Source organism: Rhipicephalus microplus, chromosome 2 (assembly GCF_043290135.1).
Source record: "Rhipicephalus microplus isolate Deutch F79 chromosome 2, USDA_Rmic, whole genome shotgun sequence".
NCBI lineage: Eukaryota > Metazoa > Arthropoda > Arachnida > Ixodida > Ixodidae > Rhipicephalus > Rhipicephalus microplus.
The window spans coordinates 194,602,376-194,630,056 of NC_134701.1; the positions used below are offsets into that span (position 1 = coordinate 194,602,376).

The window sequence follows — 27,681 nt, forward strand, 5'->3', positions numbered from 1 at the left end:
AAGTAACAGAAAGAAATGTGATATAGCGTATTCCAGTATTTCAAGTTTATCTTACAACCACAAATAATTTCAAAGCTCTACATAGCTCACATTTCTGTTGACTTGCAGCAATGATAGTTGTGGGCCATTCCTCTGGTTGTGTCTTCTAGTGACTCAGGAACGTCAAAAGTCAAAAAGCTGTTTGAGATGTTTCAAAATGTAAAAATGCCAGGACTGCCTTTGATGATTTGTAGTTCAGACTCGCATGTTGCTGCATACTAATGACCTTTAGCTCTTGCTCATTCCACCAGTGTTACAGCAAGAGAAAAACTTCGAATGGAGAGTATCTGTCGTCAGCAGCTGCTGTTACCTATGTTGGCGCCTGCTGTGCTTGTCCTCCTTTCAGATAGATGGTACTGGCATAGATGACTCTGTAGTCTTGCTGTAATGAGCTCTTGAGTGTATTCAGTTGGACTTCGAGGTGTCTCTGCATTCCCAGCCTAAGGAGTGAGTGAAAAATCTGCTGCTTTCGTACGACATGCGATTGGTGCAGTGCACCTGAAAAGAGACACGAAGGCAGCACAGAAACACGTACATAGTGCATCGCTCCTTTTTTTTTTCTATTGGTAGATGCACGGCATCACTGGATTTTCCTACTTCTAAGCCTTATATGCAGACACAGTTCACTGTTGCTGCTGCGCCAAGAACGAAACTTAGGACACTCAGAGCGATAAGTGGCGAGCAGCACAAGCCTCAGCCCCACAATGTGACACTGAGCACATGCCACTTTAAGTGCCAAGCAGGCTATTTCTTTAAGCTAGCATTGCGACTGTTTCGTGCTGTTGTTAAGTTCTTCATAGTTTATGTACCAGGAATGTTGCAACCCTACGCCAAAGCAGCAGTACTTAGCATAGAACACATGGGACTGTGTTGAGACACTTTTATTTATTTAAAAAAAAACGCCCTTCTGCGTCCCTGTTAAGGCAGAAAACAGACTAGTTGGTGACGATGGAATAATGGCGGTGGCAGTTTGTGTTACAGGTGCCTACACAACACAAGTTGTACTTCTGTACAAACTCTCAAGGAAGAACGAAACGAAACAATAAAACTCGGCAGCACACCACAAGGGCTGGTGGTGCTGCCGGTAAGGGCTACAGTGCTTAAGCCTAATGAGAAACTGGGAGCAGAGAGATATGCACAATTATACAGTTACATGGCACACGCATACATGCAAGCATACACCTCATACAGAGATGGCACATTGTATAGCATCAGTTGTTTCTCTAGGGCACAAGGAAAGGCACACAAGTTGTCTCTGCACTAGGTGGCCTGTATAGTATTATAAGGAACCTACAAGCCTCTGCTTAGAACATACAGTGTTCCTGTGCACCGATCTGGAGGTATGCCAGCTTACCTTAGTAACAAGGAAAGGCCACAATTCTCGCAAAAGCTGTGCAGCTCGCCTTTCATTTTTGGGCAAGTGAAAAATTTTCAACAAATCTGCAACAGCAATGTCCCGTGTGTTGCCATGTGGGCCTGGCATGAAGATCCTAATGGGCTGAACCGCAGCTCCACTGAATGAGCACTTAGTGTGAAGTCAGCAACGTTGTGGTGCACTTTAATATCGTGCTTGGATGCATAACTGCTTTATCCGCAATATACTGTTGGCACGGGAAGTTTACAGGCAGCAAGATACACGAGAAGTCTTGTTTCTGCAGCCTGGTTTTTCAGCTTGCTTCAAGTGTGCCAGCAATATCTTGGCACCTTTAGGTGTAAAGCTCAAAACACTAGACCAACGAAAACATTGACGTCGCTCTACTTACATGTTCTCTTTCCGGCAGTCCCAAGTCTAGAGTTAAATACCTGCAGATGTTACCTCATAAATTTGCTCAAATTCAGACCATTGTTCAATACATGCTTCTATGCATGATAGACATTTATGTATCCTGTGCTCCGTGAACATTTTGACACCGACTGTAAGCTTCCGCAGAAATGCCGCACCGCAGAATGAAAATTTCTGACCGAGAGAGAAGAAAGCACAATGTTTAAAGAACGCATGCCTGCCATAGAAATTTAACGTACAACAAAACCGGCTTGCACTCCAGGCAACTTACAACACTACCGTTCCTCTCACCACATATTTTCGTGTGAGACTGCATACTGTGATATTAAGCTACGCATATCTGGATAACTTGGGGACGAAACAGTCAACTACTGCATCTAGCCATGGTGTTGAACAAAATGCACCACAGAGCGCCTTGTCTTTGACAAAAGCACTCGTGTGCATGTAGCAGCGATTCAGCCGAAAAAGAGGTTCATGCCTTGTTTCCTTATCAATTCATATCCTTAAATTATGTTGCTTTGAACACTTTTGCAACACTTTGTCCAGTAGGCCACCACAAATTTTGAATAAGTACTAGACTCTGGCCACCCTGTCGTGAACTTTTGAGCAAAGTTCTATGTCTTCTCACCGAGACAGTTTGAATATTATTACGAGTCTTTGGAAGGAAGCCATACACATTGTTCGCACAATTGCCCACGGGACAAAAGGGAACAGTTTACAAAAGGGAAAAAAATTAAACCGCTGTTGAATTAAACCGCTGTTGTTGAATTTATCCTCGCAGTGCAGCTTGGGCATATTATGTGTACACAAGCTCACAACTCTGCTAGTAGAAACAAAATATTTAGGGATCTCACTTTCATCAGTATTACAAAGTTAGCAATTGATAATACAAACCATCACTTTGCACTCATAATCAATAAATCTATGAATTAAATGCCATGATGTAGTTCTTTCAGCACAACAGGGGCAATTTATATGCTATACAATCAGACCCCTTAAAAACAATGAAAACCCTCACACAAAAATGCAAGGAGAACTGGCACTCTTCTTAGTAGCCTTAAAGTACTTGCCTGCACTGAATATCAAATGTCATTAAATATACAAATAAATGTTTTGTAAGTATCATGGCACTGTATCTGCAGTGAAAAAAAGACTTGCTTCTCATCACACGTGCAGCCGCATTCGTAACTGCCTTGGAAGCAACCCAACAATTTACACACACCACTCGAGAAGTTGGTATCACATTAGATGACATGCTGGTGTCTTCAAAACAAATGCTAATTACACGATCTTGCTTTGTGATGCAAGTGCGATTTCAGAGCTAAAATCAAAAGCAAATGCTTTTGCTTGCTTTGTATATGGATTAACCTACTGTGAGCATAAACGAGACCAAGACTGCTTGGCAGGCAAGGTCGATGACACTGACCTAAAGCCAATAAATTCCGCTAGAGCACATATGAGCGGTTGCAGTAAGCAGCCAATGTCAGCACAAGGAAAAAAGTGACATCATTTCTGCGAAATTTATCTGCAGTGAGTATTCAGTGTTGAAGTTGTTGAAGCCGAAGGGCACTGCACGACAGCCAGTGGCCCAATAAATAAGATTGATGAGTGTACAGCACAAAAAAAAGAAACAATGTCACTCAGAAACGGGAACTAAAGCTGAAATACTCTATCTAGAATAGCAGCTGCTATTGACAGTACGCTGAATTGTAAAGTCTTCATGTTGCGAGGTATACGCCTAGGACAACCGATGCATAATCATACGCTTTGAGTTCGTGAAGCCGCTACTGAGTGGTTTTAGCTGCGAGAGACTACATGGAAGTAAATGGAATTAAAAAAAAAAAACAATTAAGAGAACAGATAGAGATTTCTGCAATGATAGCAAGGGCTTTTCAGTCGGCTGACGACGAGTACAGCTCATTTCAGTATTTTCAAGGAAATGGGTAAATCTAAAAAAAAATTATTCAGTCTTTACTGGTCTGAACAGAATACATACACAGTGGCCCACTGCTTATCGTTCACGGGTTAGACGCGTGTACTGTGTAAAACATGTCCATAAGATGTATGCAGGGAGAGTAAAAGGCACAAAATACAGAGTGAAGGGTATGAGAACTGGCTTTGAGTGGTCACGAAAAAGTGCAGAAAATTAGCAAGTGACAACGGCTAGCAACATTCCAGTAGACGAACAGCGCACCGTAACATTTGCAACTTACCTCATGTGTGGGCAAGAATAGTTTTAGCAGCTCAGAATCTTTCCGAGAAAATGTTTCAAGAGCATGCACTCAGTGTGACAGTACAAGTACATGCGCTGGTCAGTTATATCGTTGTCACAGGGCTAATTTTCATCACTGTTTCATTTCCTTAAGAAAATGGCCACTCTGGGAACACTGTGCTTCGAATTGCCGAAGGCATGCCAGCACCGCACGTACGATGGTATCTCTCCATAGTATTTCTCTGCGAGACATGCGAAGCAAGCTTTTCTGCCGAGCCTATGACACAGCACTGGCGTTTTCCCCAGTACATGCGTTTTTTTTTCTTTGCCGATAGCAACAGGAGGCCGACGACACGAGTCAAACCAACACACCACAGTTGTAGCGTCCACTGCAACGTCACTACAGATAGTCTCGCAGGCACTTTTTAGATGGAGCGTGGAGATGTGCCGGCACTCCAGCAGCACTGGCGTTTCGCATCTGCATGGCTAACAACTGTCCACAGCACGAGTGAGACGGACGAGACGGCAACACTGCGCGAAAACGTCTGCCGGTCAACAGCGTTGTTTCGCACTCCCTCGCCTGACTGTTTCGTTTCACGGCACCACACGGCAAGTTTGTCTCATTCACTACGACTGTGAGCTGTGGTGAACTCAGTCCTTGCTGTCGGACTCCGACTCGGAGTCATCGTCATCGTCGCTGCTGTCCGAGCTGCTGTCACTATCACTCTCGCTACTGTCGTCGTCATCGTCGTCTTCTTCGTGGTTCGCGTTGGGCTCAGCCTGAAGAGAGAGATCAAGAAAACGTCTGAACATCAAGCTAGCAGAATGTGCATAAGTAGGAGAAACAAATGTGTGCTGAAAACGTTTTGTGTACTGGATGCGTCTTCTGAAAGTAGAATGACAATTAAACAAAGCAATGTGAACAATTACAGTGTCTGGCACATTCAACAAACAGTTCACTAATAGAAAGTGGCCAAGCTGCGGAGCTTGTAAATGACACATGTGAGAGTGACACCGCAAATACAAGAACTTCAGGTCACATCAAGAACGTCTCAAGGAGAACGTCTAGGCCCAGCACTATGCAGCAGCTCCATGCTGTCAAAGGTTTTTATACATTTTTAAGAGTACCTCTGGCACCATCATTCAATGCCAACTTAGATAAACCTTCACACGAATCGGAGCTGGTCTACAACTGCTCGAGCTCGACAATAAAATGCTCGCTTAGTAAACCCAATGCCAATAGTATACCACTATCCTCTGATGATGCGTGTAAAGATGCAAAAATGTGCTGCAAGGATCGTGAGCTCTAGCAAGGATTACACATTTTGCACCTGTGCCTCGCAAGCACCTGAACATACCCCATTGCATAATACATCATGCAGTGAAGCAGTTCCAGGCCTCTACTCGTAGCTTTTTTTTTTCTTTGGCTGGATGGGTGGGGATGTACTCGCAGCATGAGTGCAATGAGCATTTATTTTTCCAAATTAAATCCTAAATAACTTTTCCTTGAACATTTTTATTGTTCATCACTATCAGCCTTTTTTACGTTCACTGCAGCATGAGGGTCTCATGATGATCTTCCGTTCACCAAGTCTTGTGCTTTGTGCTAGCAGATTCCATTTTAGACCTGCGACATTGACGTTGTCAGCCTATCCAACTTGCTATCATCCTTGGCTGTATTTCCAATCCCTTAGTGTCCATTCAATCATGCTAAATGTCCTTATTACCTGTCCTGCAGATCACACGGCTAGTGCAGGTCCATTTCTTTGACTTATTGTCAACCAGAATATGTGCTACCCGTTTTGTTGTCCGAGGCTTTCCACTGTCTTCCGATTTCTTGACATTCTGCTTGTCATTTCCCACTATTGCATGCAGTGCAGTCCTAAACGTTTTCTCAGGTTATCTTGTTATCAATGTTTCATTCCCATATATTAGAACCGGCTGTTTGCAATGATTGCATACATTTTGCCCAGAGAAAAGCGGCATATTTCTAATCATTCATTACTTGGGAATGCTCGCCATATGTGCTCCAGCGCGCCCTTATTCTTTGCAGAATTTCTTTCGAACGTTAATATGTAATTGACATTCTTTGTTTTTTTTCTTTTTTTGGTTACAAAGCAGTGGCCTTTCATTACGTGTCCTATAGAAAATTATCCCCTTATCACACCAGCAAAATAGTTTAACTTTGATAGCTTCTCTTCCAGCTCCTGGTTCGTGTGTTTTTCACATAAAACAACAGCTATGCTACCTACTGTGTGCTGGTAACGAGATCTAATAAACAATCATGTCAAAAAAAGTACAGGGGATGTTTTTAATGAGGTAATAGTAATGCAAATGTGAAGAGAAGTAGATTGAAAAGATAACTTGCCCTAGGCAGGGATCGAACCTGCGACCTTCGAATAACGCGTCCGATGCTCTACCAACTGAGCTACCACGGCGGCTATCCTTCCACCCATTTTATAGGATACATACAGTCGAACCCCGCTACAACGAAACTCACAGGGCGGGAAAAATATTTTGTTGAAGCAAGAATTTCGTTATAGTCAAATCGAAAAAATATAGCTGAGCTGAGCTAGTAAAACAAAAGAATGTTTATTCTTAAAATTAAAGAAGTGTTCGCTGCTTCCTATTCTTTCCCAGCAGCGTCACGACACGATTCACAGTCATGCATAGCGAGGCCATGGTAAAAACCATGCTGAAACAATGCCTACAACCGCTTTCGTGAAACAGTTGCATTAACACGTTAACACCAGCAGTCATCCACCGTCGAAGTGTATCCGACAACGCCAAGATAGAGGCAGGGTATTGTGGAGTGGCGACTTTTGCCTTATTCTATGCCATTCTTATCATCCATCACTCGCGGCTAGCCGATTTCGTTGATAATGCCGATGAACAGCCGCTTTGATTAGGTACCACACTGGCCAAGCGCTAATAAAATGATAAGCATTCGAATCGGAAAAGGCATCACTTCGCAGTTGCACGCATGCGTGAACAAAACCATGAACTGAGCTTCAGCTTCGGATCGTCTGCAGCTCGAAAGCAGGCCAGTGGCAAAAGCAGGGCCATTCCTATAGAGCAATGGCAGCGCCCATGCTTGCTAAACAGCGGCACTTTCTGGTGGTGCCAACGCATGTTTTAGACTTCGTCAATGATTTTTCAGCTTCTCAAAATGCATCAAAGTGTTAAAGATTGGGTTTCCTGTACAGCAATAAATATCCGAGTTTGAAAGTGCATCGTGAAATTTCGTTGAAGCGGGACAGCAGAAGAAAAAGTGTTCGTTGTGGCGACAATATTTATGCATTGACGCGTATGGACTGCTGATGGGGAACCGTGAATTTTAGGTTGTGGCAGATATTTCGTTGAGGCGGAGTTCGTTGTAGCGGGGTTCGACTGTATGTGAATCAAACGTGGAAGCGTTAGTCAGCGCCGCCTGAAGCCATGATGGCGAGTGTGGAACTCCGCTTGTTTGCATTTTGTGTCGTACAGCAAGATGATTTGAGGACTTTAAAAAGTTCAGGGGCTGGTCTATACGTATTTCTGGCTTCACAGAAGTAACACCATAGGTTTACTTTGTATATGACATGCAGCAGCGTAGTTGTTGGTGGCAGGGATACAGCTGAGCTTTAACATAATGAACCTCATTTTAACAAAGTTCTCAAAGTACAGCATTTTTTACACGAATCCACCAAGACTGCAGTGATGCTTTCCCGTCACAGAAATCACGTTTAAAAAAATGCACATGATCTCAAATGATGCTCCGTCACCGGGAGTAGAACTCGTGACCTCTCGGTCCGCGACAGCACATGCTATCCACTATTCCATGGTCACACACTCGGGAGGCTGTACAAACACACTTTTTACATCTCACACTTTCCTCTGCAATGCTTTTGGTCAGCAGTGACGTCATCAATGATAACCGTGACCACCGCAATTAGTTCCTGCAACGTGTCTGTCTAACCTAGCACGTTTATAAAAGGCAAGTACAATTTGCCAACACACGGCAAGGTGGCGACTGTAGCCCAAGCGTTGGCCTCGCTCATAGCACCCATCCGAACCAAAAATATCTGCGAGGCGTGCCTGCCTTTCCTGGCTGTAGCTCCACATTCCACGCTTACGCTTGCCCCAAGAAAATCGCTGCTGGGCTACAGGGGAGACAAGATGCACGTTGAGTTTCCCTTTAGTTCTTCGGTGGTATTAAACTCGGTGAAACGTTGCGGGATACCAACCTTAACCCAAGCTCTGCGTCCAGTAAGCGACGCTTTCGTGGCTGCACTATGCTTTCTCAGATTATGTTTTCACCGCTTACTACTACAGCTAAGTATTTGTTTAATCACTGATCATGGACATTAGCCGTAGGAATAGAGATGTACCACCAAGCGTTAATGTGGTGAATCCACATTAAAATACCAGCAGACATGGTCCAAGCTCTCTTATATCATTGTACAGTAAGCATTAAACTATTTTGGTAAGGACACATTTTACTTTCATGTTATATCGATTCCAATCAACCATGCCCCCATCCTCCAATTTTGCAATTGATGACTCGTAAAACCTTCTATTTCTTGTACAGTCGACTCCCGATAATTCGAAGTTGCTTTATTGGAATTATCGGTTAATTGGAAGTGGAGTGGGGGTCCCGTCAGTTTTGCATGCAGTTCAACAGGAAGAAATTCTCGGTAATTGGAAGCTACAGGTCTGAAGTTTCGGTTAATTAAAATTTATTTTCAATCGAATTCCCGAAGGAAATCGTAATGTTTGTTAAATTTCCTATTTTCGAAGTGCTAAACAACAATGCGTGTCCGACCGGCACTCAAGGGCATCGCAGTTGACCACAGCGCCGCAGCTCAAAGCGTCAGCTGATGGCATCGCAGTTGCGTGCAGCGCCCCAGAGCACGAAGCAGCTGCTCCGGCGGTTCCGGGCCTCATTGTTGATCTCATTACGGTCGTGCGAGGACTCAGCGTTTGCACGTGCGACGAAGCTCCAGGTGCATTTACCATGGCAACTTGCGGGCCTTATCAGATGCTTGACTTGGTGGCAGAAGACACAAGTGAGCTTGACGTTGATGGTTTCCTGCCAGCTCTCGGCGACGTCCCTTTCGCCGTGTACATTGCCACTGACAGTTCGCTAGAAAGTGCGTGCACTGAGATTGTGGAGACGATTCAGCCCAGCGAGCCTAGTCGCGAAACTGAGGTTGGCGACGACGCCGCCGCAAGTGAGCCACTACCGCGGGCTGCTGATGTAGCCGCAGGCCTTGCCCTCGCGCAGCGGTTTTTCACTGCTGAGAGCAACGCCGAGGAAGCACTCGGGCACATACATATACAGCCTGCAGGACTTGCTTTCTGCTGCAAGATTCAGCAAACAGAAGCAAATGGCAATCACAGATTTTTCCTCATGAAACTGCTTTGAAATAAAGGTATTTTTCGTTCATTGTGGTTAATTGGAATTCCGCTTAATTCAAAGTTTTTTGCGGTTTCCGTGAACTTGGTATTAACGAGAGTCGACTGTATAATTTAATAGGGTCATTTATACTAAACTTACGAAAACAGTTTTGTGCCTCAATGTAAGGGGCAGAATTATCCCCACAATTATGACCAGCTTAAAAAAAGGCAGCTTTTGCTGAAAGCCATGAGGAACAATAAGCAGTGTCAAGTGTGTGTACTGCAGGAGGGCCACCGAAAGGCCTACAGAGAAAACAAAAATCAATGCATCCATGGGCCTGGAGGCTCTTTCGCAGTTGTGGGAGTCAACAAATGGAGACACCTTGGCCAACCTATTCATGGAAGGCAAGACTCAAGGAGTCACATTTATTTGAATGAAGCAAGGTGCTCAAATCTTGATGATGAAAGTGTGATATCCACCAAGGATGTTATTGACTAGTGGCAACTGCTCTGCGATGAGGGTAGTGCTGCCTTCAGTCACACGACACTTGAGGACTCCCGTCTTCGGTGATGACTGCGCTGTTGGAACAGCAATCCAGAGTGTTGCAGACACATGCTTGGAGGACAACTCTTGACCAGGAACTCCAGGTGGCAAGCAGTATTGCTACACCGAACGGAGTCACGGATATGCTAGATCTTCCATACACAAATTCAGGTGCATGTTCGCGTGAGGAGGCATGGGCAGCATTCTCAACGTACGGGCGCCTCATAACCCGGACGCTTATTTACAAGCGACAGATGAAGCCGACATTCTTCACTGTACCTGAATAGGATGAAATTTTTATGCATTAGGGTAAAATAACCCTTCTAGGATAATCATTGCTTTCATGGGCAGCCACATTAGTCTGAGCACGGTATCACTCATGTCTGTGAACGTTGAGCACTCCAGTGATACATAATCTGTTACATCGAGTTAACATGATTTTAAGTTTACTTTGAAGATAAATGCATTCGTGCATATTTGCTATCGGGCATTATGCTTTTAACAGACAAAAGAACAACCAGTGCTCTCGAAGATGCCATTACATCCAAAGTTTAATTGTTATTTTCTTGATTATGTGGCCTGCGAAGTGCCATTTGTCTGGAGTGTTGTCACCTTTATTTGCATAACTGAAACACACGCACATTTTTGACTTGCAAGTTAACGAAATTTCTGGCCACAAGTAAGACTTCGTTATATCAAGCTTAGACTACAGGAACACCCACTACAGATGATCGTGGAAGTTACAGTAGTGCTGCTGTCAAAATAGTCAAATCACCGGAACTACAGTAAACATTAAGTCTATTTGGAGACATCAGCCACTACACGTAATTTCAGTTGCACTTTCAAGGAACCATACGTATGCTGCTCGAGGTATGAACCCACGATGTGGCCCTTAGATTCTGAACTCCACAGTTGTAATGTATTACCTCAAAGGAAAGTGCCTGCTTGGCAGTAGGGGCCGGGCTTACCTTCGTCGCTGCCGGTGTCGCAGCCAAACTCGGTGCTTCTTCCTTCTTGACGACAGGTGTCTGCAGCTTTTTGGAGGGGGGGACTTGCTGCTTTGGAACCGCTGCTGGCAACGTCGGGGCAGTCGGCTCGTCCGACTCGTCGCTGCTGGAGGAGTCCGAGGAGCCTGATTCAGACTCTTCCTCTTCTTCCTCCTCGTCCGAGCTCGAATCTGAGTCTTCGTCGTCGGACTTAACCTTCTCCTCGGTCCCCTCTTCTTCCTCTTCCTCCTCGTCGTCATCTTCGTCTTCATCGGAGGACTCATCCGAGCTGCTCTCATCCGATGATGCGTCCTCTTCCTAGAAAATGGATGACAAAGAGAATGCACAAAATGATGCAGCAGACTGGGGTTGGTGTGAGCAGTGGGAATTCTATTCGTAGTCCCAGACTTCCGAGACATGCCCAAGGTATTGTGCCTTTATCCAATGAGCTTAGCAAACATGCCTTGAGCAGTTCTTGGACAGTGAGAAACTACGAATCAAGGACAGCCAGGATTAGTAAATCGATCCATTGTAGAGCTACCTCAGGTTACTCAAGTGTTCTTTGCAGGCTCCTGATATGAACTTTCATGGTTATGTTGATGCGCAGAATGCTGAATGTCTCTGACGAAAGACACTTCTGTTGTACCTGACGGATACTAAATCTTGTGGCAGTTGATTCGTCAGGCAATCAGCTCTTTTAATGAAGCCATTCGAAGATTACTTGCAAAATTGTTGCAGAGCCTCTTTAATTTCTGTTAATCGAGAGCCTACTGCATTTGTACGCCACACCTACCTTGACTTTGGCGTCATCAGCGGCGGCGGCAGCTTTGCGCCGCTTCTCCTTGCGAGTGGCAGCTGCCTTGATTGCTCCACCTTTGCGCTTGGCCTTCATCCTGGCTCGTCGTGCCTCGTATTCCTGCCGATCCTCCGCACTCAAACCCTGCGCACCGCCCACGAAGAGGAGCAATGCAAGTTATTGTCAATGCACCATTTCCACAGCTGCACATGTGCTTTCAGTCAGAAGCACTGCAGCTGTGGGCATTCTCCACTGTGCATTAAAATTAAACCACAATGGCACCATGACATTCACAACCAATAGGTGTGTGACGACCGGAAGACCGGCATTAAAATGCCATGAAGTTGCTAACAACAGCGTTTCGACCTCTGTATGCAGTATGAATGCATTCACTAACACGATGTCGCTAAATGCAAGGCAAGAAACCCATGGGCATTTCTCAGTCTTTCCTGACCCATTTTAGCTTTCTCATACTAAGAATGTAGCTTTTTGCGATTGTGGAAAAGCAATTTTCCGAAACACAAGAAATCATTTTTGCTCTTCCGTGCCTCTTTGAACCATTCACAACTTTATTAACCGCAAAGAAAGGCCTGCTCGTGAAGAGAGATGGAGAGAAAAGCGAAGAAAAGGCAGGGAAGTTAACGAGGTTGCAGCTGGTTTGCTGCCTTACATCGGGTAAAAGATAAATGGGAGAGAGAATCAAAGTAATACGATAGCGGCCTACTAGACCAACTGCATATGCCCCTCTGATCTTAAAGGTGCCTTGCCCTGTTCTGCCACTCTCTCTTCAGACTTGCTGCAACTGGGCATTAAACATACCGTATTTACTCGAATCTAGGCCGACCCCAATTCTAAGCCGGCCCCCAAGTCTCAAATTTGGAAAAAAAAAACTTACCTCAAATGTAGGCCGAACGAAACAGCATTCACAAAGAGAAAACATTTGTTAAACATGAACATGAAAAAGCGCAGAAAGTTTTGAAAGTGCTGACACCCCCTGTAAAGTTGTTTGTGCCGCATGGCGCATGTGTCTCGCGCAGAAGCCATATTTCGGGGGTCACAATTATTGATCAGTAGGTGGCGTTGTGTTCGGGAGCGTTGGTCACCACTATCATCATCATCATGGTTAGATCCTTAGTGCTGGCGGTCACCCCTGGCGGCAGGCCTTGGTGGCGGCACGAAAGAATTGAGCCAGCCTCTTCAGCTGGTGGCGTTTGACAAGAACGGCTGTCGCCTGCGGTGTGCCCCCGGTGCACGGCACCATGGGCCGTCTTTTGAGGGCCCTTATGGCGAGCCAAGCGTTCGCCGCCTTGTGTATGTTATGTTGTTGAGTGTATGGTAATTACTGTATTTACACGATTGTAAGACGACCCTTTTTTTCAAATTTGACAATCCAATGTTGGGGGGTCGTCTTAGAATCGAAATCGAACCATGTACCTTAGAATCGAAATCGAACCATGTATTGTCATCTCGAATAGTTTCCCGCTCAACCCAAAGCGCATAGTTTTCCGCGTGCTTATACAAAAGCTTTTCTTTTTTTAGCATCTACTGCGCGCATTACGAGTGCCTTTATGGCGAGCGCACGGCTCTTGAGGGAGCACCGGTAATCGATGGAAGAGCCGCCGTAGGGGGGATTGGTAGTTGACGGAAGAGCTCCTCCTTGTCGGGGCAGCTTGACGGGGTAGCTTCAGCCTCTCGACGTGGGGGTCAACAAGCCTTTTAAAGACCTCCTGCGTCGCGAATACAACGAGTGGATTTCGTCAGAAAGCCGCGAACTTACGCCAAGCGGGTGTGTGAGGAGAGCCTCCCTTGCTACTGTGTGCGGGTGGGTCCTCTCCGCATGGGCGGCCGTCCCACGCGATGCCGTGGTGCGGTCGTTCGCGAAGTGTGGACTCACACTTGACGACGACGTGCTGTGGGACTGCAGCAGCAATGACGGCAGCAGCACCAGTGAGGACGACTCCAGCGACGATGAATAATCCTCCGCAACCACGTGAATAAATTTCCCTTGTGTAAAATGCGCGCATTCTTTTTTTTTTTTTTTTTTGAGATGCGATTTTGGGGGGGTCGTCTTACATTCGAGTCGTCTTACAATCGTGTAAATACGGTATGTGTAAGGTTGTTTAGCAAGTGGATTACAATTGATGCTATAATAATTCGGCCGGCAATATCGTCGTTTCTAAAAGTAGTTAAGTAAATGTAAGTTGTTTGGCTTGGTTTTGCCCAACCACGTCAACTGTGTCCATTTGCTGCAAGAGTGTGGTGCGCTCCATTTCGAGACCCCACAAAGTTCATGATGCAAATAACTCGAGAAACATACAGCCGCTAGTCCTGTTGTGTGGCCCCACCGCGGTGGTCTAGTGGCTAGGATAATCGGTTGCTGACCTGCAGGTTGCGGGATCGAATCTCGGCTGCCGGGGTTGCATTTTCAATGGAGGCATAAACGCTGTAAGCCCATGTGCTCAGACTTGGGTGCACGTTAAACAACCCCAGGTGGTCTAAATTTCGGGAGCCCTCCACGACGTCTCTCATAATCATATGGTGGTTTTATGATGTTAGACCCCACATATCAATCAATAAAGTCCCGTTGTAAGTGTTTCTTTTTCATCATTTTTTTTGCGCTGCCTCTAGTTATTTGCACTATAAACACGTCACGCTTGCCAATTCTGCGCTCATTCCAAGTCGTCCTCGATGTTTCCTTCGTCGCTGTTTTTAAACAGTGCGCAATCCTGAGTGCCATCAAGATGATTGGATATGCCGCAATTCTTAAAAGATCGTATAATCAAAGTTCCCGGGTGATCGCCCCACGCTGCAGCCCCCCCAGCGACGCATATTTTTTTGCGTCCACTCCAAAAGCCGACCTAGCTTGAACGTTGGGCAACAAGCCCGCGGCTAGGACAACTTTCCTTTTATAAACGGCACTATGACACCGCCTGTTTGGTGCCATTTAGCTACATCACAAACAAACCACTTGAAGCGCGGCTTGAAATGACAAACGGCTTGCCTCAACACTCGCAACACAGATCAGAATGGCAGCCTCACGTATGTACTTAAGCCAGGTGTTGGCTTGGCTACTAACGGCTATACTAATACCATCCAGGTGGCGCTAGCTGTGTGTCACTTTTCTCAATGAACAATGGCACCCTTTTAAACATCCTCGAATCTAGGCTGACCCTGGAGTTTGATGCAGTTAAAAAAAAGAACTATCAGCCTAGGTTCAAATAAATACGGTAACAAGAGGAATAAATTAGGAAATCAGACAGTAAGGAATATGCACCTCAAGGAACCATGCCAGTTCTTTGTTGTACTGGCACTGCAAGTCCTGGACGGCCCGCTTGTAGCGCTCCTTGTCAGATTCCGGCATAGCATTCCAGCGCTTGGCGATCTCGGCCATGCGGTTCTTGGGGTCTACGTCGACAAGTTGGCTGAGCATTTCCGTTGAAAATACCCCGTAGCCGCTCCTGCACGTGTCCAGCGTCAACAAGTTGACTCAACAATCAAGGGGCATGGCTGAATGTTTATATAGTAATAAATGAGCCAGAAATTTAGCCTGAAGCCACACATATACACTGGCACATTTAGTTACGAAACTTAAAGGGACCGACAACTGCCCACAACATGAATGGATGATTGCACGAATGAAAAGATTGTCTCTTATAGCGACTAAAACCAACCCTGTTTTTCTCGTGAGAAGTGAATTTTTTTTTATTTCTTCATTGAAAATTGCAAAAACGACCTGTGGCATTTCTGGTGGCAAAAACAAACTATCATGAATGACCTGTCACGTGACCATGCGTTAATGTACACGGTGAACAATTTATTGATTAGTACTGAAATATTGTTTGATTCTTTATAACAAAAGATAATATTTTAAAAAGTATATGTATAAGCTTGCGTTAGTAGTACGCAATAAGTGGTGCGGCCTTTGTGTGACATATGCACAGTTCCACGGACATCGCGGAAAACTATTAGGTAAAGCGCCCTCCATATGCAGCAAGGCCCCACATATATGGGGCTAACTAAAAGTGTGGCACTTTTAGTTAGCCGGTTTTTATAAGCAGGTTTAACAGTAGTAGCAGGATTTGATTTTCGGTAGAATGCAGGCGATAGCTTGTGAAATATGTCGCGTTTCAAAATTTGCTTGCAAACTGAAAAAAATGAATAGATAAGAGAGTAATATCGTTTTCAACTTAGAAGTGGGGCTTTGCTGCATTGGGTAACATATTTACTCGCGTAATGAATGCACTTTTTTTCTCGAAAGATGCGAGCAAAGTTGGAGGGTGCGTATATTACGCGGGGTACACTTTATGAAAACTTTTTCGGGAGGAGAAAAAATGCGTTAATGTAAAAAAGTTAGGTCGCCTACACTTTCACAATCGACATACACGTACACTTGTGAAAACAGCTTCTTTGTTGGACTTTACTCATCTTCGGTGGTTGCATGATGGCGCATCTTTTGCAAGCTGTCCCCAGGCTGCTCGCGCACTCTATAACCCACCCCACAAAAGTGTTTTGCAACTATCTTTCCTCGCAATCGTTTAACCGCAACAGCGGTATATGCTGCGATCTCTAGGGGTGCCGAAAAGCATGCGCTACTATGCACTTTGCCAACTTATTGGCAACCTCGCATGATGACCGCGATGAGGCTGTTCACATTGCAGCGAGTAACCACCACTGCAGCAAAGTTACTCCCGAAGCATCAAAACAAACCGTAGATTACAAGATTAATGGCAACATAGGGCCGCCTCCTCGCTTCTGCATGTTAAGTTCCTATACGCGTGGATAACAAGCAAAACGAGGGGGTGCTACCATGTTGCGGAAATCCTCACAATGTTTTCTGGACTACAAGCAACTTTTTCTGGTTTTCCAGAAACCTGCGACGCGATAGCGACGAATGACCCTTTGCGACAGTGATTCCTGCCATCATCGATCGAAAATCGTGTGCACGCGGTTGTTCTTTTTCATATTGGTAGGAAGCGACCGTCAATCGGTTCGCGCGAGCAATTTTAAGCACATAGCGAGCGAAGGTCACGCCGCCCGCTCGTTCGCCCCTTGCCGCGTGCTGTATTGTTTTTCTTTCTACCTGTGCTCTGTGCGCGGCAGGTTCCCCATCTTATCTGTGCGCTACAGTGGGGTTCAAAAATGGTGGGAGTGTAGAGACATCGCAGCTGATAAGCACACAGCGAGCGAAGGGATTAAGGGATCGAGCGAAGGGATCAAGGGATCGTGTGCTCATCAGCTGCGATGTCTCTGAATGCCCCTGTGGTGCACAGATAAAATAGGGGACATGTCGCACACAGATAGAAAGAAAAACAATACGGCATGCGGCAACGGGCGAGCCGCTGCGGCCGAGCGGGGTTGGCAAATTAATAAAAAACGGAAAAGGGATCCAACGGGTCAGGAGGCGCCAGATGTCTATTAGTGGGACTGCAGCGGATGAATGTAGGGGGTGCATTTATTACACGAGGAAAAAAAATACAAATTTCGATGACTGAAGTTGGGGGTGCTTTTATTATGCAAGTGCGTTCATCAGGCGAAAAAATACGGTATTTCTCCTGAATATGTTTTTTCACGGTTTAGCACCACTTCACTGCAGTGAAACCATATTTACAAAAGGTTACATGCAAACTACTCTTACTATACACCTGGATAGATGCTTTCATAGCTTAGCATTCCTCCACCGCAGCGAAATCACCTTTAATTAAAAGGTGTTACATGCTAATTAAGACACACACATTCATTTGTTTCGAATATTTCAAAATTTTCAGTCATTTAAATTGCTCCGAATAATTGTGTGTGAAATATCCAAATGATCCGAATATTTGTGTGTGAAGGGGTATGCTAGACATATCGACGAGCCCAACTTTGTCAACTCCACAAATTTGAGAGAAATCAAGTATGATGTGGCTGTCACTCAACTTACTGAGGGGGCTTTTTTGGTTCTCCCTTGAAGAGGCGGTTCCTCCTGTTGAGATTAGGCGCAGCAGAAACCTGATGCACCTTCTCCTCTTTGCTGTCGGCAATAAAGAAAAAAAGATGGCAGGTTGGTGCACATGCCACAGAGCAGCTGCTAAAAAGTCCCGCAATTAGGAAGAACATATTTTGTACAGCAAGTAAAGGCACACTCACACTTTGTGGCCATTCGTTTCTTCAATAGCCTTCTCCTTTGCTTCTGTGGCCATCTTCTTGTATTTGTCCTATGAAAGCGGTTGAGAAGCATTTATGTACGTTCAAAATGGGCTAGCAGCCAGACATCAGCTACGGGGAGGGCACAGGTACACTTGCTTCGCCCCCTACCCCCCCCCCTCTCTCCACCGAAAATGCTAAATGAGATGGATTTATTCTACACGGGTAGCACACACGTGGAACAAGCTTTCCATACGCAAGCTTCAAAATTTGACCACATCGACGACTTAATGCAGTACGTGTCTCGCTCGGGAAAGGGCTACTCTCTTGCGATTTCTCTCCCTCTCTGCTAAGAAGTCAGAAAAGGTCCTGCCCAGGTTACCCAAAGGTGGCAGCTGATCACTTGCACGACTAAAGAAATAGTCTCGCTCATGCACTCGGCATTGTTCCCCAAAAGCAGGGTCACCGGCCATGTGGCTCATCATGTCAGTCAGGACATGATGAGCCACATGCACCCAGTGGTGCAAGCTTGTGTGCATCCACCTTTGAGAGAAAATTGCCGCAGACTTCTACATTTTTATCGTGTCCGACTATAGTTGAGAAACCTCACACATAAATAAACCCAAATCAAGTTATGATGCTAGATGCCACAAAGCAAAACGCTAGTTACAAAAACTATGTCAATAGAGGCCTCTATCAACTTTAACTGTGCAGAGTTCTTTTAACGCACCTCCAAACTTAAGTACACAGGCATTAGGGCATGCTAAACCTGTCACAATACTGTCAAGGAAGGCAGGAAGTGAACCTGCTACCTTATGCACAAATGTGCCACCCATAGGTGTTTGCATGCGTGAACCAGCTCACCTTCTTGCGCTCAGGCAGCTCGGAGAACTCTCGCGCGAGCGCGCGCATCACCTCCTGGTGGGACATCTGTGGACAGCGCTCCTTCATGGCGGCCAGCTTCTCCTGTTGAAAGAAGAACATGGCCGACAGGGGCTTCTTGGGTTTGGGCCGCTCCCCTGCTGGTGGTTGGTTCTCGTCGCCGGGTGCAAGACGGTTGCCCTTGCCGGACACAGTCACGCAGCCGCCCTTGGAGTTTGCTTTGGCAGCTGCGCCCCCACCGGCAGACGCGGCCGACTTGTGCGTCCCCGACTCAGCCTCGACCTTCTGTCGCTCCTCCTCGGGAAGGTTGCTAAGGTAGGCAGCGTACTTCTCCTTGTACTTGGCATTAGCCTGTGCCACCGAGCACCGATGGGAGAATAAAGAAGCAAGGCCAGTTAGAGAGGGAGAAAAGAAAGTCTGGGACATTAACCAGATGCGAACCCTTTCTTGGGGCTATGAAGTGCGGCATAGAGAGACCAGTACTGGTGACTAGAAAGTGGGTGGCATAAGGCCCAGTATGCATACGCTGCATTTTCACACAACAAAGGAAATCGGAGACAGCTACAGACACAGTGAATCTGCTTGCTCTTTAGAACGAATAGCAGCTTACATCTCGCAAAAATACAGCGGACATCTGACCTTGGTGGCCTGCTTGTTGTACGAGTCTCGCTCTGTCTGGCTGAGGTTCTTCCACAACTGCGAGATCTCCGCCATCTTCTCCTTGGCCGGTACATTCTTCAGCTGCCGCAGCATGATGCGAGAGAACAGGCTGTAGCCGGAGCTGCAAGCGAGACAAGTTTAGATGTAGTTGTTGAACAGTAGCGTGCAAGTTGTTCAACAGCTCATCAAGCAAAGAAACAAATTTAGAAACCTTTATTTCTTTGTGTCAAAAAACAACATAGCATTGCCTACAACTACTGTATAAGAGCCACCAGTATGCCATCAGTAAAATACGGGGATAAGGAAAATGCCTATGAGGTACCCAGCTTATAAGAGACATCTCGTATAAAAGACAAGAATTTCTGCCCGGGGCATGCCTCTTAAAGGGGGTTTAACTGTAACACATACAACATTGCACAGTTGATGTGGAGGCATGTCACAACAAAGGTTCACTAAAGCTGAACCAACAACCACACTCCAATCAACCATCTTTGCATGAATAGCATGTAACAACAAAGGTTCACTGAAGGTGAACCAACAACCACACTCAAATCAACCACCTTTGCATGAATAGCTGTACCACTCGTGCAAAAAGCAAACGTTGTTCAAGCACCCAACCTGCAAGACTTACTTGGGAGGACGCTCAGGCTTTCCGTCGCACTTGTCCTTGAACTCCTGCTCGGCCTTGCTCAATATCGGCTTCACTACGGCTGCTTTGAAGCCAGGATATGCCTGGCTGTACTCGGCGACCTCCAGCTACCAATACAAGTGAGAACCAGAATGTGTCACTTATCTTTTTGAAACTGTTTCACTCTACATGCGGCAGTATCTTGTCATATCATGTCTTTTGCACAATACACTAAAAAACATTACTGTGCATTATATTATCAGTAAATGCATTTACATTAGTACATAATGCTTATAGTATTTTATGTTATTAAGTACCATTGTGCTCGTGGAATGCGCTTCAGATTTATACATTCAAGATGCAAATAAACCAAACAGATGCGCCACAGCTCATGGAGGACATTTTCAAGGTTCTCCGACACACACAATATGTTCTTGGTAAGCAAACTTATACACAAACCAGCCTAAAGTCCAATGCCAAATGCTTTTGACCAACCCATACTTCTATGTGCGAACTGAAACAGCAGTCTGAACACTCACCTCGTATCGGTGCTGGTCTTGGAGAGCCCGGCGAATCCACTTGATGCGTTTGCCGTCAGACAGCTCTGCCCACTGCTTGCGGATCTCCTCATGTGCCTCTTTCTTGTCCAGCTGAGGAACAAGGAAGATAAAAAAAATATAAATATAGTTTGCCTTCCCAGAAATTTCTTAGTTGGAGCATTAAATGAAGCTATAACACATTGCCCCGGTTGCTTGAGAAGTCATGCATGTGCATAAAGCTCACTACATGGGCTTCTATATTAACGAGAGCATAAAAAGATAGAATGATAAAATATGTAATAAGTAAATAAAAAGCTAGACGTGCAAGAGCAAAATGCTTACAAGACAAAAAAGATGATTTTGCAGGGCTTGTACAAGACAAAATCGAACCAGGTGAGCCATGCTGTAATGGGGACTCTGGATTAGTAATTTTGACCAACTAGGGTTTGACCATAATTAGGTGCTCAATGTGCGCCAACGTTCACAAGAGCATTTTACCCGCCGCGGTGCTGTAATGGTTATGGAGCTTGAATGCCGACTTGAATGTTGCAAGACTGCATCCCAGCTGCAGCATTTCTGTTTCAATGGAGCAAGAATGATAGGGGCACATTTGCTTAAATTTAGGTGCCCTTCATTACAGCGTCTCTCATAATGTATCGCAGCCTCGGGATGTAAAATGCCGGCTATTATTATTACAACGGCATTCTTGTACTTTTGCCTTGTCCAAATGCTGCTATTGTTGCCAGGAACAGACCTGCATCCTTGTGCTTAGAAGAACAATGTCATAGCTGTTAGGCTACCACAGCAGCTGCTGACAACGCACGTCTTCCCATTTCTATTGAAAAAAAGAGTGACATTTATTGGGGCAGTAAAGCTGAGAGGATGGCCCGAATCAGTTTCTTGACCAGCTACTAAGCATTAGAAATGAGGAGAGGGTGGAAAAGAAAGGAGAGAAAAGATGATGAGGATGAACGTAGAGTGTTACAACCAAACCCAACTACCACTGTCATGTAGAACATGTGCTTTACGGGGCTTCAACGTCACTCAATTTCAACAGTCGCTACATGCCGTGGAAGTGCCTCGACCCCTGCCGTCTTCCTACTGCTCACCTTGGCAAACTCTGGCTTCTTGAGGCGGTCGAGAGTGAACAGCTGGATGGGCGTCTGCGGCTTCTCGGGCGCACAAGGTGGTACAGCGGGAGCACCAGGTGGGGGCTGCTTACCGGCTGGCTCCGGAAATACATCCGGATTCTCTTTCCTAGCCAACAACGAAATTGCAATTCGGGAGTTTAAAGAATGCTTTTCCTGGCATAGTATATAGAAGATAGCACCATATCTTTTTTCGTGTAGCCCGCACCAAATATGCAGAAAATTCAGAGCTACAGTTTGGGTGCGAGTTATACAGGAACTTGGTGCACAATTTGGCTTCGAGGAAACCAAAAGTAGCTGTGAAAGCAACTGCGGATTTTGACGGTAGGTGAGAATGTGGGACAAGGCAGTGGTGATTGAAGCAAGATAAAATAAAGCTTTTGCATTTCGCAAGCCTAGATAGTGGGGTCGTGTTTATTAAGGTCTGAGACTAGTTATTTGCATGATTGAAATCAGCAGGTAATATGCAGGGATAATTTTTCCACGGGTTTAAGTTGGGAGGGCAGGTGGCGTGAGGTGCAAGTTATATGTACGAAGCAGGTTATATATTGAAAATACAGAAAGCTTTTTGTTCATTTTACCATCAGCATCTCTCTCCATATATCAGGCTACTGTTTGACTAGTTTGTAAGCAACATCAGAGCTCACTGGTAGCACTAGATGGAGGAACTTTGATTACAAAGCTTTGGCACTCTTTCGAAACTTGCGTTCAGTAAAACCTTGCAAGGAAGAACAAGTTACAGTGAAGCTACTGCTCGAAGTTTGATGTCTACTGCATGCAAGAGCTCACAAAAATTGTGACCAAAGAAAAATGCACAGGCAAATGATAAAGCGCTCACTTGAATTTCTTCAGCTCCACCTTGTAAATGTCGTTGTCTCGTTCGAAGCTCTCTTTGTATTTTTGCTGCAAAGGGAAACCACCCCACATTAGGCTGTGCTTGCTCGCAGTGGCATCACAAATGAGTGTGCCGCTAAACAGCCGAGCAAGATAAAGCGAGGGCTCCTGTGGGCACACTCAACACATTCCCTGGGGAAGTAAATGTGGCATTTCAATAGTCAATAAAAATTAATGTAAAGTACAATGAGCAATGTGGTGAATATAGATACACTTAAAAGATATGGCAATGCAGCATAAATTGAGCTTTCAGGCAAGAAGCTTAACACAACAGAAGGTGCCGGCAGCGTATGCAGATGCAGGTCAGCTAACAACTTTAGCTTACTCATCTCACTGTTTTAACTGTTACAGCGATGAAAACTTCATATGTACTGTATGCAGAAAGTTTAAACACAAGTCCTCCTACTTAACCCCAAACAACTTCAACAGAAATCCCTTTCGCAATACGAAAAACTGCACGGGCATTTGAATGTCCCGGAAACCACAATTAGTTTGCAGGCTAGCTGGTACATCGTTCTCGAATACCAAGCTTGTGCAGAGCAAACTGACAATACAAACACTACACACCTGGCAACCAAACAATGTACATAGCTGACACAGCCACTCACCTTCTTCTTCTCGGGAAGCTCCTGGAACTTATTGGAGATGAGCTTGGCCAACTCCGTCATGGACAGCTCCGGGTTTTCGCGGGAGTACTTCTCGCGTTTTTCCAGGAAGAATCGGAAATAAGGTGTCAGCGGTTTCTTGGGCAGGCCAGGGTGCCTCTGACGGCGCGCCGTACCATTGCCCGGCAGCCAGGGGCGCTTCAGCCACTCCCTCGCATCACCCACCAGGTCTGTTAGCGTGCGGTAACGCCGAAGCTGAAACCACACACATTCAAAATTTAGTTAGGTTACGTATATGTATTTCAGGCGCATAGTAAGGAATGGCAGTTGGTGATGACATTAGGTAATTTGGAGAAACCAAGGTGAACTCAGCCAGGCTAGAGAAGTTGATCACACATCTCATACTATCGTATAATCCAGTTCCACCAACATAACCAATGTTGCGTTATTAGATTTAGTGTAGCAAAGAAGCAAGCCTCTTGAACAACTTTCCTTCTTCCGTTCTTTCATAGCAAAGGTCTTATACTCACAGACTTAATGCCTCTATGTAAAATGTGAGTGTCAGCTGCGACTTCATGCCGCCATCACAAGATATGTGGCATTGCCTGGCAAAAATAATGCTACACATTGGCCACCTAGCCTACAAGAAACAATGGCTAGCTCTCCCAGAGACTACGAGCACGGAAATAACCAAACGAAATTTACAGGGCAATGCATGCTCTTGTTGCTTTATTGGTAGAGCATCGGACTCGTATGTGAAGGTTGCGAGTTCAGGCCCCGCCAATGGCAAGGTATTTTTTCGTCCAGTTTATTTCATTTTCATTTGTGCCACTACACGACAGTTAAACGACGTTCCATATGCTTTCCTCGAATTGTCAGTTAATTCATTTGGTTGTGCCTAACAAAGAAACAAGCCCTTCAAACAACTTCCCTTCTTTGACTCAGTCACAGTTTTTTGATCCCACCCCCACATAAATGTGTCACTGAACACTGACCGTAACTTAAAATAAGCTGCAAGATTTTGCCTAACTCCATTAGCATCACTGGTATCAAAAGTTTCAAGACTGCCATTCATGAGGCCTTTCATTAATCTTTCTAAGAAAGCCATTAGTGCAATATTTTCACTATTCAATGTCTGTAACTCCCTTCCTTATTCTTGCAACTGCCTAGGAACTAGGTGGCATGCCTGCCAAAATAAACATATAGATGCTGAGGTTCTGCTCGAAACTGCAATAGACAGGACGTGCTTCGCCCCTCAACTGCTTTGGACGAACAAAGCTAGTCCTGCCCAAACCGTCACCAAACTGCTTTGAACGAGGAAAACTCATCCCAACGAAATAGGTACTCCCCTCTAGCGTTCAGGCAGAGAAGCATGCATTTACGGCTTACATTGTGTGTCATCCACTAAATGGCAGTATTTGCTCGAGGATTTAGTTTTCTCCTGTTGCATGAGTGCGGTTTTTGTATGGAAAGACGGCGTGTGGTAACAGCAATTATTCCATAACTGACCCCCAAACACGAAGAAAAAAAAAAGGCTATTCGTTTTCGTCATCTTCTTTGAGTGATAATTATTTGAGTACAGATATTTATCAATTGCCCGTAAGTGGAGACAGCAATGACGGTGAATTGAGTAGCTGCTCTGGTGATGATGAAGACAGCTCGTACACGAACCTTGTGAGTGCTCGCCAATGAAACCACATTGCATTATTCCGAGTTTTGAAAGTTTCTACGCAGCCCCGAAGCTTCCCAAGTAAAATATCCCAAGAGTGCACAGCCTCCACAAGTGAAGAAAGATGTGGCGCCTGCAACTGTTTGGTTTATAAGGTTTTTAAATTTTATTAGCAGCGGGTAGCTGGTTTCCTATGTATTATTCAGAAATAAACTTTATTCCACTGATTCTTAGCATGAGAGGAAAATGTTTTTTCAACATCGACTCGCTGCTTTAGTACAATCAGATTCAAAATGAACAATAAAAAAATGGGCACTTTTTGGCCGGAACCTTTCAAAAAAAAGAAAAAAGAAAAAGGGCAGTTAAGTGTCTACTGGGGTAACTGCACAAACAGCCCCCTTTCCTCAATCCCCCCCTAAGACATAATGAAGGATAACCTCACCTTCTGCATCAACTGCGCCCACTTCTCCTTGCATTGTGCAGCTGTGTAGGAGCCAAAGCGCACCTTCTCCCAATCGACCTTCTCAACCATGGTGGTATACTTGACCAGGTCATTGGCGGGCAGACACTGGGCCAGGTTACTAACCAGCTGCCCCAACTCGTCCACACTCCAGGTCAGGGATGCCACTGCAAGAAGGCGGGCAGGAACAGTTAATTCCACTGCCATTTCCAGGTTCCAAGCCAACAGCCCGGGCCAGCCATTATGCGGTATGGCTGAAGCAACAGGTACTGTAGATTGGGCAATTCGGTGCATTATAATGTCGTATTGCTATGCCCAGCTACACTCCTTAAAAACCACTTGGAATTTGTCCAACACACTCAGTTTATTTACCTATTCATTTACCAGTGCCTTACAGGCCCCGAAAGGCATTTTATGAGTGAATGTACAGTAATCACTGACTGAAACAAGACAATTTAGGGCTGAGTAACATGCATACTTTCATTTCCACATTCATCAGTGTAATATCAGCATAATTTCTACCCTGACACATCGATCAGAGCCAACTTTACCTTCAGAACCATTTTCTTTGTGCCAACATACTGGGTTCATCTCACATCAAATGTTTTTTTGGGTTCTCGGCAACTTGGAAAAAAGCTTGCCCTAAAAAAGGTGGGTTCCTGAGTGAATCAACTGACGAAGGACTCTGCGTCACTCTAACCAGCACCCTTTCCATACTGCACTACGACACGAAAGCCTTGGGCTATAAATAGTTGATGACGTCCCACCTCTGCCAGGACGAGCTTGAAAATTTTTTGGGTTTCTGAGGCAAATGTCTGGCTCTAATGATCACCCTAAGCTGACACAGTTTTTGATCTCTGTGAATTGCCTCAGTTTTTACATTTTGGCAAAGTCACCCTCCAGTGGAAACATACCTTCTGGATTTCTGAACAGCCTTCTATGTTCGGGCGTCGACAATAATTCAATAAAACTGCAGAGTAAGCTGGATGAGCAGCTAGATGTGGGGCACCTCAATAAGGTTCATGAATGCAAATAAGGTACCTAACTGGATGCAAAGTGTACCTGCACTGCCAAACATACCAGCACGAAGAGCATAGTATGGAAAAGCACTCATCACTGAAATCTCATATGTGGGATTATCCTTCCACCCCTCCCCCCCCCCCCCCCAGAGTAATGCTCCTGCTTGGAGCCTGTGGGGTATTTGTAAATCAATAAAAAATAACCAAACTAAAGGGGCCCTGCATCTTCCAGGTAGCCATGGAATGAATTCAGTTAAAAGTGAGCCGATTGCCTCACGAATTGACCGCTGCAGAATTTTTTTTAGAATCCGTCCAGTAGAAGCAGGGTTGCGAAAATTCGGCACATGTTGCGATTGCTTTCTCTCTTCTCTCGCTCTGGCGAAAGTTTTGGAAGCTAAGCAGGGAGAGATGGCACGGAAGAAGAAGATTCGTCACATGACCTTGAGAACTTTTTTCTCTTTTTTTCTTTGGACGTGCGGCGAAATTTCCAGCCTGAATCATTCGTCGCATTTTAACTTGCACGGGTACCACAGCAAGGTGGCAGAACTGTAGATTAGGAAATTGAATGTTGCGTACTTCAGTTTCTAGTAAAATATATAACCACAATGACAGTTTCGGAATGGGCTAGTTCGCTCACATGCAATACCGACTTCCGGTAGTGACAATATAATGGGAATGGTGTAAAGTCAAGCACAGTTGACACAGAACTTAAACTATCACTGCACCATTAATATAAAGCATCCCTTATAATGTGGAGTAATTTATTTTTGAAGCTATTATATCTAAGACCTTGCCACTTTTGCAGGTAGGCTGCGTGGCTCGGATGATATTAGCAGCAATAAAAATGAAATTTTTAAATTTAGAATGCTATATTTCAGAGATTTTTTTGTACACGTGATTTCAGCATTGACCAGTGAAGCTATGAACAGCACTACTACTTTGAAAATATCTGCTGCCCCTGAAAATTCCCGCGTTCCAGTTAGCATTATTCTGAACTATCAGCAGCACACCTGTGGAAAACTGTTAGCTTGAACACTTGTAGGTTTTGTATTCCCACCTGGAGTTACGTGTCTCGAGTTTTAGGTAGTACTGATGTTATAGAGCAAACGCAACTTCATTTTTCATCAGTTTCAATTTTGCAATTAATTACTATATTTGTCATAAAATTTGCAAATAAAGCTTGATTAGCCCATTTATATCTATTGGAAAAAAATATCTGACATTTATTTGGTTATCTTTGCACTGTGCTAGCTGCACAGGCAATTGCAACAGCTAACACAGGATTCGTACAGGTTTTCAAAGAGAAAGATAAGGA

The 27,681-nt window shown here is 45.0% G+C and overlaps 1 protein-coding gene and 1 non-coding gene across 3 annotated transcripts in view; both read right to left on the reverse strand.

The window, feature by feature from the left end:
• Positions 1-904: 904 nt before the first annotated feature.
• LOC119170515 (nucleolar transcription factor 1-A-like) overlaps positions 905-27,681 on the reverse strand; it is a 33,137-nt gene continuing 6,360 nt past the window's right edge. The window contains exons 2-15 of one of the 2 annotated variants that reach the window (XM_037421707.2): positions 25,330-25,514; positions 23,222-23,473; positions 22,558-22,622; positions 21,681-21,828; positions 20,572-20,682; positions 20,036-20,160; positions 19,384-19,525; positions 18,727-19,095; positions 17,866-17,933; positions 17,660-17,749; positions 15,014-15,197; positions 11,737-11,883; positions 10,926-11,261; positions 905-4,814 (exon numbers count right to left, since the gene is read on the reverse strand). In XM_037421707.2, the coding sequence (XP_037277604.2) occupies positions 4,686-4,814; positions 10,926-11,261; positions 11,737-11,883; positions 15,014-15,197; positions 17,660-17,749; positions 17,866-17,933; positions 18,727-19,095; positions 19,384-19,525; positions 20,036-20,160; positions 20,572-20,682; positions 21,681-21,828; positions 22,558-22,622; positions 23,222-23,473; positions 25,330-25,514 (2,351 nt within the window). In that variant the 3' untranslated portion in view covers positions 905-4,685. Of the gene's footprint in view, positions 4,815-9,808; positions 10,237-10,925; positions 11,262-11,736; positions 11,884-15,013; positions 15,198-17,659; positions 17,750-17,865; positions 17,934-18,726; positions 19,096-19,383; positions 19,526-20,035; positions 20,161-20,571; positions 20,683-21,680; positions 21,829-22,557; positions 22,623-23,221; positions 23,474-25,329; positions 25,515-27,681 lie in introns of those variants that run through there. The other variant, XM_075887188.1, reaches the window with a different exon arrangement.
• On the reverse strand, positions 6,400-6,472 carry TRNAT-CGU (transfer RNA threonine (anticodon CGU)). The gene has a single exon. It is a non-coding gene; the product is annotated as a tRNA-Thr (tRNA).